We start from the raw sequence: 18,437 nt of genomic DNA, 5'->3' as shown, positions 1-18,437 counted from the left end.
GGCCTTAACGAGCGAGAGCAGCGGCCTCTCACTTAATAAGCGAGAGCAGCGACGTTTTCGTGGAGTTACCTGTTCCGACAGACAAGCAACACTGAGTGAAATAGCCGCAGAAATCAATGTCGACGTACGACGAACGTATCCGCTAGGACGGAGCGGCGAAAGTTGGCTATGGCAGCAGACGACCGACGCGAGTGCCTTTGCTAACAGCACGACATCGCCTGCATCGCCTCTCCTGGACTCGTGACCATATCGGTTAGAGACTGGACGACAGGAAAACCGTGTTCTGGTCAGATGAGCCTCGATTTCAGTCAGTAAGAGCTGATGGAAAGGTTCGAGTGGGTCGCAAACCTCGCGAAGCCATGGACCCGAACTGTCAACAAGGCACTGTGGCTAGGCTTACTCTCTTACTATGTAGGACTGGGTTGGGTTGTTTGTGGGAAGAGACCAAACAGCGAGGTCATCGGTCTCATCGGATTAGGGAAGGATGGGGAAGGAAGTCGGCCGTGCCCTTTCAAAGGAACCATCCCAGCACTTGCCTGGAGCGATTTAGGGAAATCACTGAAAACCTAAATCAGGATAGCCGGGCGCGGGATTGAACCGTCGTCCTCCTGAATGCGAGTCCAGTGTGCTAACCACTGCGCCACCTCGCTCTGTTGGCACTGATGGCGTGCGCTGTGTTTACATGGAACTGACTGGGTCTACTGGTCCAATTGAACCGATCATTGACTAGAAATGGTTATGTTCGCCTACTTGGAGACCATTTGCAGCCATTCATCGACTTCATGTACCCGAACAAAGACGGAGTTTTTGTGAATGACAATGCGCAATGTCATCGGACCGCAATTGTTCGCAATTGGTTTGAAGAACATTCTGCAGAGTTCAAGGGAGTGATTTGGCCACACAAATCGCCCAACATGAATGCCATCGAACATTTATAGATCGTAATCGAGAGGTCAGCTCGGGCAAATAATACTGCACCAGCAACACTTCAGCAATTATGGACGGCTATAGAGGCAGCAGGGCTAAATATTTCTGCAGGGGCCATCGAACTACTAGTTGAATCTCTGCCACGCTGAGTTCCCGCACTAGGCGGGGGAAAAGAATGTCTGACACGTCATTAGGAGGTATCCCATGAATTTTGTCACCTCGGTATATTTAAGCGCTGTGCAGGGGCGGTGGCCAAGGGGGGGGGGCTATGGGGGCTATAGCGCCCCCCCTACCCAAATGGAGTATCATATTACATTGTATTACATTGGATAAAATGACATCAGAAATCAGCGAATAAATTACTTCAACAGATTCAATCATTTTTTTATAATTATGTAGCAATATAGGTTGCAATCTATTTCAAATACATTTTAACAAAAGAATAATAGCGGCAAATAACTTACTATCTAAACCAATAAATATCATTTAACTTAAAATGGGCGTCTTATTATTTATTAATATACACTGGATGTATACTAATGTATTAGACCCCTTACAATAATCAAGAAAGCTAAACATGCCGGGTATGCCTACCAACACTTAAATTGCTGACTCCAGACAAAAACTTCGGAATCGCCGGACATCTGGATCAAATCCTACTGTTTTCTCGGGCATACACATTCTGTAGACACGTTTTTACTCTGAACTCCAAAACAGTTACCAAAAACTACTTTAAGCTACACCAAATTTTACCAATTTGTCGGTGGAGGACCCCAACTCTCCTTTTGTTAACCGATATTCCATTCCCCCAACCCCCCCCCCCCCCCTGCCCCGTCCCAAACATTAGCCACCCCCCACCCCCTTGACCGATTTCTAGCATCGCCCCTGGTGCTGTATACTATATGAAATCTATTTGAGAATTCTGTTAATTCTTCAGTTATAGAGTTTTATACTCAGTAAAATTCTGTGTATTTTTAAAAGCAGTTACATAACGTGTGGGCGGTTAAACCACATTCCTTCAGTCGTGTACCACCTTGTAGCTCGAAATAGAAGCTATTTTCCCATGGAACACTTGATATTAGAAAATGAACTGAACTGATTTAATGTTTTAACAACATTCCCTGCCTCTAAACAGGAAAACTTTGTTACTTGCCAGTGGCATCTATTTCAAAATGTTTGTAGCTTGTAATTGGATCTTAATCATGCTTCTTCTTATTTTGTTTCACTTACTGATTATCAGCGTGCAGTAGAGTAATAATGTAACATATAAACTGCCAAATACAGTACTGACAATATTTTCTCCATTGCAACACGTTTATATTTTAATAGTATACTCGTAGTTTTTCCTAGATATTTGACCATGTTGTACCTCGGAACTGTTTTTCACATATGAAAAAACCTTACTTTTCCAGAGTAATTTTCGTATTTTCAGGATTGCAGCAAACATAAAGTGAACTCTTTTCAAAATGGAATAAGAAATCATATTAAACTTTTATTACAGGACTGGCTACAGGTGAAAGTCTGAGAAGCGTTCCAATGTTCAACTCACTCCCCTACACCTTTGGGGTCTCCGCAGACATAGTTCTGCTGCGGTATTTGTACCAGGGGCTTCACAGTGTGCGACTAAAGTGGGCCTGCAACTGGAGACGTACTCTAAATGTGAAGAACGCTCGACAATACGAATTTTGTGGGCAAAATCTCTAAATACCACACAGGTTCACCGTGAAATGCTGTTGGTATTAGGGTTCAAAGGCAATGCCACGTCCAGCCATCGTGAAATGGTGTCAATAAACTGACCAAGGCCACACAGAAGTGGACGATGCAGACCGGAAAGAAAGGACACCGACATCAACCACAGACGAAAATGTCCAGGCAATCGAGCAGATATGTATCTCAATAGGCAGTCCTCACCCATCATTCGAGATCGTCTGCAGTATCGGAAATGGTGTTCGCTGGATTTGGCGGTCACCGACACCTGCACACAAAGGCGCCAGATTTATGGTGTCTCTGGACTTCCTTCAACATTAGAAGGCAATCATTTCCTGATCCACATCATTAAGGACGATGAGATAGGGTTCCATTATTTCACGCCTGCAAGACGAAGACAGTCTCTATGTGGAACAAATATAAAGCGGCGCCTTCAGAGAGGACGGTCATGACCACCGTTTTCTTTTACTGTGAAGGAGATGTGTACACAGATTTTTATGTCAAAAAGCACAACCATCAGTACTGATTCTTACTGTGCAACACTACCGTCGCTGAGCAAGGACATAAAGAAGAGGCGTGGAAAATTAAGCAAAGGCATTGTTCTCTTGCACGACAATGCAAGGACCCACGCGGCGCGCGCAAAACAACCGTTACTTCATCGTTTTAGATGAGAAGTTTGGGAGCGACCGCCATACACTCGAGCTCTTGCACCGAAAGAATTCCATCTCTTCGGCAAGCTAGAAGAACACCTTTGGGGGGATGGGGGGGGGGGGGGAGGAATATTCCAACGACGTTCACACAACGATTCTCAAATGGCCCCGTGACCAGCGAACGGATTTCTGTCGTCGAGGATTTGAACGATTCGTAGAACGTTCCGACCGTTGTTTTGCAGATGCAGAGAGTTGTGATCAAAAGTATCCGGACACCCACAACAACATACGTTTTTCATATTAGGTGCATTGTGCTGACACCTACTGCCAGGTACTCCACATCAGCAACCTCAGTAGTCATTAGACATCGAGAGAGAGCAGAATCGAGCGCTGCGCGGAACTCACGGACTTCGAACGTCGTCAGGTGATTCGGCGTCACTTGGGTCATACGTCTGTACGCGAGATTTCCACACTCCTAAACACCCCTAGCTCCACTGTTTCCGATGTGATAGTGAAGTGGGAACGTGAAGGGACACGTATAGCACAAAAGCGTATAGGCCGACCTCGTCTGTTGACTGACAGAGATCGCCGACAGTTGAAGAGGGTCGTAATGTGTAATAGCGAGATCAGACCATCACACAGGAATTCCAAACTCCACCAGGATCCACTGCAAGCACTATGACAGTCAGGAGGGAGGTGAGAAAACTTGGATTTCATGGTCGAACGGCTGCACATAAGCCACACATCACGTTGGTAAATGCCAAACGACGCCTCGCTTGGTGCAAGGAGCATAAACATTGGAAAATTGCACAGTGGAAAAAAGTTGTGTGGAGTGACGAAGCTCGGTACACAATGTGGCGATCCGATGGCAAGTTGCGGGTATGGCGAATGCACGGTGAACGTCATCTGCCAGCGTGTGAAGTGCTAACAGCAAAATTCGGAGGCAGTGGTGTTATGGTGTGATCGTATTTTTGAGGTAGGGGGCTTGCACCCCTTGTTGTTTTTCGTGGCACTATCACAGCACAGGTCAACGTTGGTGTTTTAAGTACCTTCTTGCTTCCCACTGTTGAAGAGAAATTGGAGGTTGCGATTGCATCTTTCAAAGCGATCGAGCACCGGTTCATAATGCACGGCCTGAGGCGGAGTGGTTGCACGAAAATAACATCCCTGTAATGGACTGGCCTGCACAGAGTCCTGACCTGAATCCTATAGAACACCTTTGGGATGTTTTGGAACACGACTTCGTGCCGGGCCTCACCGTCCGACATCGATACCTCTCCTCAGTGTGGGCTTCATCCATACTTCATTGAATGCTCAGTATTCAATGAACTGTGGATGAAGCCCGATCAACAAGCATTACATGCATTGATCAAAAATGATAGTGCATTGAGAATGGCTAGTTTCTAGCTGAAATCTAGATCTGCCAATAAAATTTAAAAACGACAACTGATAGCTGAAATCTATTATTTAGAAGGCAATATAACAGGCGCTGAGTGCAACAGCCTTCTGAATGGAAGGTAACCTGATGATATCATTCAAGTGCTATGTTACTTACGTAGGATCATCCTAATAGTCCACAGAAAGTAATTTATTCTGCGGGTATACGATAAAAATTCACTAAACGTACGCTCGAGATATGCAACCAAAAAAAAAAAAAAAGAAAAGAAAAAGGTTCAAATGACTCTACGCACTATGGGACTTAACATCTGAGGTCATCAGTCCCCTAGACTTAGAACTACGCAAACCTAAATAACCTAAGGCATCATACACATCCATGCCCGAGGCAGAATTCGAAACTGACCGTAGCGGTCTTGTGGCTACAGAATGAAGCGCCTAGAACCGCACGGCTACACCGGCCGGCGGTTTGCAACACACTAGTGACGGAGGACAAGTGCTTCCGACCGATATACATAAGTTTACGGCCTGAAACCCTCACTTTTCGAACTTCAGAATTATGATATAACAAGCAGGCAAGGAGGATAACATAACTGTATGATACTGCAGTTCCGTGTTTGTAAGAAGTAGGATGCAATGTTCCTACGGCACTCTGGCCGCTAGAGCCGTTATGTAATACAGGAAATATATTAGCAGTTGAGAATACGGGCAACCACTAACTGCAGAAAAAAATTAAGACATCGAAAATTTGTGTTACACCAAGACTCGAACACGAATCTCCCGCCTGTCGCAAGCGGTCGCTCTACCTTTGTGTTACTGGCGCACGCTGCACAACTCGATCCTAACTGGGAGTCGCTTGCAAATGTTGCTCGTAAACCACCAAAGTCGACTAATTAACAGAATAATTAGGAAACCTTACACCACCAGAAATGATCATAGGGGCCCCGTCGTCGCCCGAGCGTCATTAATCTGCACTCGCGCACTTACTGTAATTCCCGCACAGGGTAGACATTTTAATCTAAAGTCACCAGCCTCAAGTCGACGGATAAATACGATATTGCAATGCCTGCGCTTGTATAAAGCACAATGCAATGTCTCTTAGTAAATGCTTGCATGCCCAAAGGAACAGGCACTGCGGACACTACAGCCGTTGTGAAATATACACTCCTGGAAATGGAAAAAAGAACACATTGACACCGGTGTGTCAGACCCACCATACTTGCTCCGGACACTGCGAGAGGGCTGTACAAGCAATGATCACACGCACGGCACAGCGGACACACCAAGGACCGCGGTGTTGGCCGTCGAATGGCGCTAGCTGCGCAGCATTTGTGCACCGCCGCCGTCAGTGTCAGCCAGTTTGCCGTGGCATACGGAGCTCCATCGCAGCCTTTAACACTGGCAGCATGCCCCGACAGCGTGGACGTGAACCGTATGTGCAGTTGACGGACTTTGAGCGAGGGCGTATAGTGGGCATGTGGGAGGCCGGGTGGACGTACCGCCGAATTGCTCAACACGTGGGGCGTGAGGTCTCCACAGTACATCGATGTTGTCGCCAGTGGTCGGCGGAAGGTGCACGTGCCCGTCGACCTGGGACCGGACCGCAGCGACGCACGGATGCACGCCAAGACCGTAGGATCCTACGCAGTGCCGTAGGGGACCGCACCGCCACTTCCCAGCAAATTAGGGACACTGTTGCTCCTGGGGTATCGGCGAGGACCATTCGCAACCGTCTCCATGAAGCTGGGCTACGGTCCCGCACACCGTTAGGCCGTCTTCCGCTCACGCCCCAACATCGTGCAGCCCGCCTCCAGTGGTGTCGCGACAGGCGTGAATGGAGGGACGAATGGAGACGTGTCGTCTTCAGCGATGAGAGTCGCTTCTGCCTTGGTGCCAATGATGGTCGTATGCGTGTTTGGCGCCGTGCAGGTGAGCGCCACAATCAGGACTGCATACGACCGAGGCACACAGGGCCAACACCCAGCATCATGGTGTGGGGAGCGATCTCCTACACTGGCCGTACACCACTGGTGATCGTCGAGGGGACACTGAATAGTGCACGGTACATCCAAACCGTCATCGAACCCATCGTTTTACCATTCCTAGACCGGCAAGGGAACTTGCTGTTCCAACAGGACAATGCACGTCCGCATGTATCCCGTGCCAGCCAACGTGCTCTAGAAGGTGTACGTCAACTACCCTGACCAGCAAGATCTCCGGATCTGTCCCCCATTGAGCATGTTTCGGACTGGATGAAGCGTCGTCTCACGCGGTCTGCACGTCCAGCACGAACGCTGGTCCAACTGAGGCGCCAGGTGGAAATGGCATGGCAAGCCGTTCCACAGGACTACATCCAGCATCTCTACGATCGTCTCCATGGGAGAATAGCAGCCTGCATTGCTGCGAAAAGTGGATATACACTGTACTAGTGCCGACATTGTGCATGCTGTGTTGCCTGTGTCTATGTGCCTGTGGTTCTGTCAGTGTGATCATGTGATGTATCTGACCCCAGGAATGTGTCAATAAAGTTTCCCCTTCCTGGGACAATGAATTCACGGTGTTCTTATTTCAATTTCCAGGAGTGTAGTTAACGTATTCTCGAATACGGGTAACCTCCAACTGTAGAATGGGATGACGACATTGAAATTTTATACTGGAGCAGGACACGACCCCAGATTTCCCGCATGTCGCGAGCGGTAGCCTTAATGATTTCGGATATCCCTGAATGCGGACATGTCAGAAAGAAAGTTTCATCGTAGTTCATACAAACACAGGCATTGCAATATGTTATTTATCCGCCGATACCAGGCAACAGGCTGATACCAGGTTTCGATTAAACTGTCTGTCCCGCACGGGAATTATAGTAAGTGTACGTTTGTAGGTTAAGGACGCATGGACGTCGACATTGGAAATTTGCGTCTGGCTGTAAAACGTGTACGGGTAACCGAAATGGTTAAGCCTACTGCTCACGACAAGTGGAAAATCCGGGTTCGAGTCCCGGTCCGGCACAAATTTTCAATATCGTCATTCCAGTCTAAAGTTGGAGGTTGCCTATATTCGCCACGTCCGCCCCTGCTAGCTGACTGGTCAGCGCGATGCAATGCTATGGCTAACGGCCTGGGTTCGATTCCCGGCTGGGTCGGAGATTTTCTCCGCTCGGGTACTGGGCGTTGTGTTGTCCTTATAATCATCATTTTGTCCCCATCGACACGAAAGTCACCGAAGTGGCGTCAACTCGAAAGACTTGCACCAGGCGAACGGTCTACCCGACGGGAGGCCCTAGACATACGGCATTTCCATTTATATTCGCAACTGCAGATACATTTCCTGTATAACACAACTGTCTCTGTGGGCATACTGTAGCGCTCCTCACTGTAAACAAACGTCCCGCGATCGCCTGTCTGTGGTCCCTCATGACGAATTCGCAGCAGTCTTACTCGCAATTGTTTTCATACGACGAGACTTAAAATTTTAATTCTTTACTTACCTTATTACCATTCCTCAATAAAAAAAAAAAAAAAGAAAAATCGGTTCAAGTGAGTCTGAGCACTATGGGACTTAACATCTGAGATCATCAGTCCCCTAGAACTTAGAGCTACTTAAACCTAACTAACCTTAGGACATCACACACATCCATGCCCGAGGAAGGATTCGAACCTGCGACCGTAGCGGTCGCGCCGTTCCAGACTGTAGCGCCCAGAACCGCTCGGCCACCTCGGCCGGCTATTGCCATTCCTATTCCCACCAATTTCGATTCGCAAAAAAAAAAATACAATTTTAAAAAAAATACTAAGTGTATTTCAAATTCGAACACAGGTTCTTCGCTTGCCAGTCAAATGGCCTGGTCGCCACGCCATTTGTGCTTGCCTTCGACAGCGATGTCTTAGCGGTACATAAGAGCAGTCGTGAAAGTTTATTTTTTCGATTTCTACGAAAATTCTAACGCCGTATATGTTGATGACAATTGCTCAGTTTCCAACTATCTATCGATGCCGTCAAATTTGAGTCGATTGCGTGTCTTGAGCTTTAGGGACGATTTTTTTTTAAAAAACGATGGGGTATTGAGCCAAAATATCTTGGAGCGTCTTAGCGGTACATAAGAGCAGTCGCGAAAGTTTCTTTTTTCGATTTCTACGAAAATTCTAACGCCGTATATGTTGATGACAATTGCTCAGTTTCCAACTATCTATCGATGCCGACAAATTTGAGTCGATTGTGTGTCTTGAGCTTTAGGGACGATTTTTTAAAAAAACGAGGGGGTATTGAGCCAAAATATCTTGGAGTGTTTCATTTCAGGGTGTACACAAGCGCCTGCCAAGTATGAGACGAGCAGGTTAGCTATGTCCGAGGCCTTCCCCTTGTCAATCTCGTGATGCCAAATGAGGAGCTACTCGTAGCAGCTCCAAGGTCAAGAAAATCGACAACGGCCGGGAGAGCATTGTGCTGTCCCATGGCCCTCGTACCTCATCCGCATGATGCCATACGGTAGAGGATGACATAGAGATCGCTAGATCCTGATTGTCCCGTCCGGGCCAGAATGTGGAGTTTTGCTTTTGCATGACAGTATTTGGAAGAGTGTTTTTCCGTGTGGTGTGGGCGGACTGGAGAAGTTTGTTCATCGTGTGTACACTCGAGTCTAAATGTGGGTTTCAGGTTCAGCAATCTACTGTTGGTATGCTCTTCAGGCTGCGTAAAATTCATGAAAATAGCCCATTGTTCATCGCTTTCATCAGCCTAAATAAGCAGGGAGGGACTGTTTACTTTATTAGTGAAGATAGCGTGTCTTCCAGAATTCCTGAGGATTGTCAGGGATTTTCATTACGACGTGGAGGGTGCTTAATATTTGGTGGAAACACATCTGATTTGTTTTTTGTGCAAAGAGGAGTTCGCCAAAGATGTTTACTGACTGATTCCTTATTTGGTATATGCTTCTCGCTACTTCTAAGGGGTAGCTTTGAGCGAAACAGACCAAAGAATCCATCTAAATACCAAGTTAACACCAAACTTAGTACACTCGCTACTCAGATCCAAGCGCTGCCATGAGGACTTACTTGCAAACAACCTTATATTCGCTGCCGATGCAGTACCCATAGCACGTACACAAAACGACCGTAGCACTCCGTATTCAGGCCACTAGTGGCCCATCGGGACCATCCGACCTCCGTGTCATCCTCAGATGCGGATGCGGATAGGAGGGGCGCGTGGTCAGCACACCGCTCTCCCGGTCGTTATGATGGTTTCCTGTGACCGGAGCCGCCACTATTCGGTCGAGTAACTCCTCAGTTGGCATCACGAGGCTGAGTGCACCCATAAAAATGGCAACAGCACATGGCGGCCCGGATGGTAACCCATCCAACTGCCGGCCACGCCCGACAGCGCTTAACTGCGGTGATCTGACGGGAACCGGTGTATCCACTGCAGCAAGGCCGCTGCCCGCAAAACGACCTTAGAAGCTTGTAAATAAATTTGCTACGGCGTAGAGGCTCTTCTCTGTCCCTTTTACTGTATAGAAGACCGGGACTATGGTGCAAGGACACCCGGATTTGCCTGTCACAACAAGAAGCGATAGTGTAGCCCCCTGTTAAATGTCGTCGAGAAATTCTGTTACCTCCGCTCGTTAGTTCAAAATGGCTCTGAGCACTATGGGACTTAACAGCTATGGTCATCAGTCCCCTAGAACATAGAACTACTTAAACCTAACCAACCTAAGGACATCACACAACACCCAGTCATCACGCTCGTTAGTGCCAGAAGCTCAGCACAACAGTATGGGACAACAAACTCCTTACGTTGACAGCAAAAGACACTCGTTTATGAAGGTGGTGTCCTAAGCAACCTCTTTTATGGAGCTAAGATTTAGATATAATATGCTAAGCAAGAACGTAAGTGCAACAACTTTCGTCTGCGGTGCTCACGCAATATTCTGTGCATAACATGGAGGGATCACGTGGCAAACGAGATGGTCCTGAATACCGCGAAGCAACCGAGCATCACCGCCACTCTAAAGGAACTTTCCCTGCGTTGGCTGGGACACTAACACTGTATGGACCACGCCCCTCTTCCCTGACAAACACTGATCACTGGGATGGCACTTGCCAAGAGACCGCCAGGAAGACTTGCACTGCGCTTTAAAGATTGTGCCAGTTGTGACATAAATGTATTTAATATTGACTGCTAGAAGTGGAAGGAGCTCGCCGAAGACTGTAGCAGGTGGAGAAAACGGGCCAAGAACGGCAGTAAGTTTCAAACGGAATCTGCAGCTACAACGTAGCTGTGAAACGAGTGGGTATATACATGGCTCCGACGAACCCCTGTTTCGAGGAGACACACACTTGCCTAATCTGTGGGAGCCAAGCAGCCTCTCGCATCGGACTCCTGTGTTACCAACGGAGGTGTCTGCGTGATACTACGTGAATCGTCCATAGGAAAGTATAGGTCAATGGTACGATGATTGCGCGCCAGTCGCTTTTGCTTCAGAATTTTATTTACAGACACCAGGGAGGGCCCCTCCTATCATGGACTGTTCCACTAGCTTCATATCTATTCAGCGTTTTTTCAACTATTCTTCTACAGTAGATTCATATTTCATCTTCATGCTCTTACCCAGAGTTAAATGTTTCCAGTTTCTCTTTGAGATATGTTGTCACCCTTTTTTTATCTAGTTTACTGAAAATATAAATATTTCTGCTTGTTTTAGGTGCCTTTTGTATTTTGGTAACCATAGTCGTAAAGCAGTTTAAGAGGAGGAGGAGTGTCCTGCAAACAAGCTGTTCGCAGCTACTCTACATAAATAAAAATGTAAATGTTGGTTTTGTAGGTAGTTTTCTTTTATTATGAATTTAAAACTGAATGAAACTGGATATATTGAGATTCGTTTTTTTATCATCTGCACAATTCATAATTATGACAAAAATACTTCATTCTGAATATTATTTCATAAACGCACCCTGTGGCAACATATCGGTAAAAAGTTACTTGTGGCAACATGTGCGAATGCAAATCTGTTCATCTGACATGGGTTTGGGGGAAAAACCGAAAATAAATCGTAGAAGTACTGAGTGATCGCCGTTAAATGAGTTAGTAAATGATAGAATTACTGAAGGAACACACAGAACTTTGGAAGATAGTATCTCACACTTGTTGTGGAATTTGGAAGACAGAGTTTCATGATTTGAAAGATAACTCGTTAGGGCCAACCTCTAAGACGTTGAAAGTTGTAAATTGATTTGACTTTCCCCACATCTCACGCAGAACCTGCTCGGTAGCATCATATTGTAGCTGTTGCTGGCAGAAATACTGTGACCTCAATCTGTGGCAGCACCAGCGTCCTACCTTCAAAGATGGTGTCATAAGTTGAAGATCTGTGATGAAGATCTAAGTAGAAGTCTTGCAAGAAAGCTCTGCGAGACGACCAGGAGGAGAAAAGAGTAAGATGAACTGTGTATTTACTGTGCGACGACGTCCGTCAAGGAGGCTTCGCTTTACCGCATTTTTCGTTACAAGCTAGACTGATGGGCTGCATTCTATTTCTTGCGATCACCGACCGCTAAAAATATGTCTCTGAGAGTGCAGGTCCCCTTACCTGGGCTATGTTTAACTTACTTAACCAATTAAATTCTTCCTAATAATTTCCTTAAAAAAAAAGTCGTTTCTCGCTATTTCTGTCTCTTTCTGCATCCTACAAAGGAGGTTGCTTTTGGCATTGCTATGCTCGGTCACTCTGGGAAAAGCTCCAGATGAACCAATGACCGTCTTTCTTAAGTTCTTAAAAAAAAATTCTGGTCTAAAAGTAGCACATTCAGCGCCATCACACGTTTTTCAAAGACTGGGGGCTTCCTTTTCACCTGCCCGATAGCACTCTCCGGTATCCATCCAAAAAGCCGTGTCTATGTTCTTCAGACAACAGCTCTTTCTGCTAAAGGTTCTCCTCACTCCATCTCATAAAAAATTCTCGCATGTGGTTGCTACAGGAAGCTCTTTCACTTGCAGGATTCACACCGCAGCTCCCCAGGCCGCCAGAGAAAGCTCTGAGAGCCCTCAGACATAGTGTGACCACCACCCGTCATGGTCCCTCCACAGAAGAAGTGCAACGGGCAGCCGGCCGTACCGGAGTTCGGTTCACTGGTCGCGTCGTACATTTTGCTTCCATAACATTTCCTCACTTCCAAATAGCATGCAAGTCCATTTTTATATTGCTGAAAGTAACGTTTGCTCATATATTTCAGATCACACGGCGAAGGTGGGTCGCTCATTTGAATATTGTGAATTTGCATATGTTGCGGGTCTACTCCGAAAAATGATCCCACGATAGTTTGTTCCAAATCGTTCAGAATCGTATATCTTTGACAGTTATTCACAAACCGCTTTGAAATTTTAACGCAACGTTGCATTCAAGCACATAGTGTTTTCATATACCTACCAGAATGCTTTCTTATAATATTTAAACACATATTTCACATAGAAATTACTTGACCAACGTACTTAAGATTTTCACCTGGTACTATAATGAACAATCAGACAGACTTAGATTACATATGTTTTAAATATATTTAATATATGGAAACATGTATAATATATGAAGCAGAATTGATTTTGCCATAAAATGTGGAAGAGATCCAGATTATATATATATATATATATATATATATATATATATATATATATATATATATATATATATTGCTTCGAAGCAATCAGTGAGGAACTTCCACAGATTTAAGATTTTGAAGAAATAAACATTTATATCTATGTAAATGAAAAGGTAAATGTTCATTTGTTCAAAATCGTACATATCTTTGAAATTCCATTCGAATGTACGTGTCTTTTTATATACCTACTGATAAACATATATATGTAATAATTATAAAGGAAATCTATATATAACTGTAAATGATCGTTTGTTCATAACTGTAAATGGTCGTTTGTTCAAAATCTTAAATCTCCGAAAGCTCTTCACCGATCACTTGGAAATTTTGTCACAATGCTGCACTTGAATATGGGCCTGTCTTAATGTCATCTTTAATATATGTAGTACATACATAATGTGTAATGCATAAAGGGGAAACGTCACCAAGAATCTCGAAGAATTTTTGCCCGATGCACTTCAAATTTTTCAGAATACTTTAATGAACATTCGGATCAATATTGGCTATATATATTTAATATACATATAATATAAAAATATTTATGTAATATATAATATAATATAATATAATATATAATGTGCTTTGAATACATAGAAGAAAGATCCCTTATCATTTAGCTACAATATAGCAGGTCAGCAACTGGAAGCAGTTAATTCCATAAATTATCTGGGAGTATGCATTAGGAGTGATTTAAAATGGAATGATCATATAAAGTTGATCGTCGGTAAAGCAGATGCCAGACTGAGATTCATTGGAAGAATCCTAAGGAAATGCAATCCGAAAACAAAGGAAGTAGGTTACAGTACGCTTGATCGCCCACTGCTCAGCAGTGTGGGATCCGTACCAGATAGGGTTGATAGAAGGGATAGAGAAGATCCAACGGAGAGCAGCGCGCTTCGTTACAGGATCATTTAGTAATCGCGAAAGCATTACGGAGATGATAGATAAACTCCAGTGGAAGACTCTGCAAGAGAGACGCTCAGTAGCTCGGTACGGGCCTTTGTTGAAGTTTCGAGAACATACCTTCACCGAGGAGTCAAGCAGTATATTGCTCCCTCCTACGTATATCTCGCGAAGAGACCATGAGGATAAAATCAGAGAGATTAGAGCCCACACAGAGGCATACCGACAATCTTTCTTTCCACGAACAATACGAGACTGGAATAGAAGGGAGAACCGTTAGAGGTACTCAAGGTACCCTCCGCCACACACCGTCAGGTGGCTTCACGAGTATGGATGAAGATGTAGATGTAGATGTAGATGTATGAAACTTTGTTACTGGAAATCTAAAGAAAGTACTCGACCAATTTACTTCAAATTGTCACATGTTACTACAAAAAACGTTTGGACACACACACACACACACACACACACACACACACACACACACAAATACATACATACATACATACATATAGAATATTGTCAGCAACTGCAAACAGCAAACAGGGAAGTTGTATTTATGACTTACCGGATTACGATTAGAATACTGATACAGAATCTGAAATTTCAGTAACGATAAACAAGGCTTAAGATCAGAGAGAGTGGTCAGAAGGGTGCTAGGAAATGAACATGGAAAGTGGAAAGGAGGAGATGGTCAGTGAGGGGGGCAGAAAGATATGGACACAGTGGGAGGAAAAGACGGATGTAAAAAGGGGATAGGAGGTGTTGGACAGAGAGAGCGGGGGGGGGGGGGGGGAAGAGGGAGCAGGAGGAGATGGAGAGAAAGGAGCGAGAAAAAAAGGACAGAGAGAGGGGGTAGGAATTGGTTGATGGAGATGGGCGGAAGGAGAAGGAGAAGAAGACAGATAAAGACAGAGGGAGGAAGAGATGGACAGAGACAGGAAGTGGAAAGGAGATCAGGATGTATATCCAATTCTCATAGATATTGCAAATGTGTGCTTCCTCTTTTCTTTCTTTTCCAATTCACCATACTGAGACACAGCAATGTGTGGCCAGGACAGGTAGTACACACATATAATGTAATGTAGTAGCAATTCTAAAACTGGCAGTGTGATGAGATGAGCAATAATCATAATTTTTTGCTAGTTCTCTTTATAGACATTGCTTCTTATGGCTGATTGCTGCGTGATATTTCACAGGATGAACCCGAACGGCAGTAATAAAATTTCGGATATCCTTTCTGATGCAGTTGCCAAGGACGCTTGCTCCCTTCAATTTCCTGCTCGCTGTTGGGTCACCATTTGGGCAGTCAGTGGTGACTCAGAAAGTCATGTGTGAATGGGAGGTTCATTGGAGGAAGGGAGGAATATGAGCTGCGGTCAGTGAAACCACAGCCACAGTGCCACCAAGCCTGATCTCTTTCCCGCCAGAACCAGGTGGAGAAGTGGCCACTACAAGTCTAAGAGTGGGACGTTGGATTTCTCTTTGCTGTGAGAATCCAACTGGGCTTCCTCCAGACGTAAGGGAAAACCATGTCACAAGGGACATTGTCCCACTCTTTACTTTGCAAGGGCTACTTCTTTGCATCATTGTGGTTAGGATGAGGAAAGCTATAGCTGGGCTGTAGCTGCAGTTTCTATGCTGCTCCATTCCAGTCATTGAGCCTCCCACCAACACATGGCCTTCTGTACTAGATATGCAAAGACTGCCCACAATGCTGCTCTATTCCAGTCATTGAGCCTCCCACCAACACATGGCCTTCTGTACTAGATATGCAGTGACTGCCCACGGGACTGAACAGAGATCATCAAGTTGAAGGGAACAAGCCTCCTTGCCAGGTGTGTCAGTTTATTTCTCTGGAACCCTTTGTGCCCTGGGACTGGGTAGAAAATTATTTCCTTCTTCTATCATTGCAAGAAAAGGAAAGCATCTTAGGTACGAGGGTTGGAACTTAAATAGTGGCAACTATTTATTTACAGCTCGTACAAAATAGATACGTGTTTCAAAGTTTTACAGACCTTCGAAGTAGTCACCAGCATTGTGTATAACTCGTTGCCAACGATGTGGTTGTCGTAAGATACTCTTAGCAGTGCCAGTTGTGTTGATAGCTCGAGCGGTGTGGTCTATTTCCCGACGAATTTGTGGCAGATCTGAAGCGAATGCCGTGAAGTGTTTCCTTCAGTTTAGAAATCGAGTTGAACTTACGAGGGCTTAAGTCAGGTGGTATAGCACTTAGCAGCCCCATCAGTCAAACAAATCAGTAACAGCTTGCACTGTACGTGCTTGAGCATTGTCAGGTGTCATTACTGCAGAAAGTGTCATTACTTCTGCCTCTATGCTGTTCATTTTTGGAACACAACCTACGTTGGGCAATAGATCGCGCCGCTCGAACTTCCAACACATCTGGCGCTGCTAAGAGTATCCTACGACTTCCACATCGCTGGCAACGGGTTATCCACAATGCTGGTGACCATTTTGAAGGTCAGTAAAATTTTGAAACACGTATCCATTTTGTACGAGCTGTAAATAAATAGTTGCCACTATTGAAGTTCCAACCCTCGCATCCTATCCGCTGGGAACATCTGTCCCCTAGCAAGAAGGGCACTTTGGGAATCAGAGCTCATCTCATTAGGAATTTCTCGCCAAGACATTATCGCATCTGCTCACGTGTCCGCCCAAGATAGAAAATAATTCTGCATAGTAAACTGAAAAATGCTCTGGGAATACAGTCCTGATGACACATAGGGGAACACGAGTGAGCAGGCGATGAAGTCCCCTGTTTAGATCCATCAAAGAAAACAATAATAAAATCCAGATGGTGCTTAAAATTATCATAAAGTTTTATTTTAAATATGTAATCTGGAATAAAATTCTCTCTGTGTCCCCTTCAATTCAAAAATTAACCTTAGCTCCTTTAGCAGCCCGAAGGATTTCTTACTCCGCACGTGGCTTTGGACCTTATTCTTTCTACCTGTAACATCTCAAGGTTCTCCTTCCCATGGGTCTCAAACGGCATTATACCCGCCGAGGGTTATCGGAGAGAAGTTCCAGTGGTAGCCAGACAACGGAGGTGGACGCTGGAGCTTTTGGGACAGGCAGAGCGTTTGCCCTTGTATACTTGGCATACGATGAGGAGGCCAAAATATTCCGAAATAGTCATGAACGACCTTCGAAATTTTGTAGGTAGAATGTGGGTTCACCCTGTGTAACTTTACTGTTCTTGGTAATGGGATTTACGGAACTCCATGTGGGAATGTATAGATGGCTACATCGGAGGCAAACGCCGCATGTGCTGCAGGTTGCGGAGCCGTTCCAGCTGGACGGCGTGAAGGTCGCCGCAGCGACGCTGCCGCAGCAGGGGCAGCCCGTGCAAGACGGAGCCGTCGCCACCGTCGTCGGTTGGGGGCTCTTGCAGGTAAGCCGATAAGGTCTGCGACCCTCTGTTCTCCAAGGTTTCCAGAAATCTTCCGGCAATGTTGACTGAAATACACTCTGAGATTCTGAGGGTAGCAGGAATAGAGTGCAAGGAGTGAAAGCTCCTCTAGCACTTGTGTACAGAAACCAGGATGCAATTATAAATGCTACAAGATACGATAGAGGAATAGCAGTCAAAAACTGAGTGAGGCCTGTTCCCCAAGGCAAGAGTAATAGGGCGTGAAAGTTACCTGTTCATTTGGCACTTTCATTTCTTCCCATTACATTTTGCTGTTAGTAGATCACGGTATTTATCTCTGCAGTACTTTAGGCGTATCGGCTATTATGAAATGATAATAAAATAGACAACCTAGCTGCAACCAGGCGTTGATATACTTCATTGGGGACATGTTGAAGATATGTTCCCCGACCGGGACTGTAACCTGGGATCTCCTGCTTACATGGCAGACGCTCTATCCATCTTTTTTTTCCGATATTGTTCGTTGAGATTGGTCTGGGCGGACGTCACAAGACATCTGTTCAATTTGATCGTTGACTCTTTGACTCAGTTTTTTTATTACAGAGAGCACGCAGCCCTCTGACCGAACACGCTGAGCTACCGTTCCGGCCTCCAGCTGAGCCACCGAGGGCACAGAGAATAGTGGGCCTGCAGGGATTTATCCCTTGCACGCTCCCCGTGAGACCCACATTCCCAACATGTCCACACCACTACATTCGTAGTGCGCCTAATAAATGTTTGCCCATCATACACATTACTCGTGGCAGATTAATCTAC

General features: G+C 45.4%; 1 protein-coding gene and 1 pseudogene across 1 annotated transcript in view; one reads left to right on the top strand and one right to left on the bottom strand.

The window, feature by feature from the left end:
* The window catches only part of LOC126474345 (mite allergen Eur m 3-like), a 321,786-nt gene that overhangs the window by 262,157 nt on the left and 41,192 nt on the right, over positions 1-18,437 (top strand). Inside the window, exon 4 of the mRNA XM_050101812.1 lies at positions 17,526-17,642. Coding sequence (XP_049957769.1) covers positions 17,526-17,642 — 117 coding nt within the window. The remainder of the gene's footprint in view (positions 1-17,525; positions 17,643-18,437) is intronic.
* LOC126476247 (5S ribosomal RNA) lies at positions 9,996-10,113 on the bottom strand (annotated as a pseudogene).

The sequence above is a fragment of the Schistocerca serialis genome, chromosome 4 (assembly GCF_023864345.2).
Source record: "Schistocerca serialis cubense isolate TAMUIC-IGC-003099 chromosome 4, iqSchSeri2.2, whole genome shotgun sequence".
Classification (NCBI taxonomy): Eukaryota; Metazoa; Arthropoda; class Insecta; order Orthoptera; family Acrididae; genus Schistocerca; species Schistocerca serialis.
This window is presented reverse-complemented; position numbering and strand designations above follow the sequence as displayed.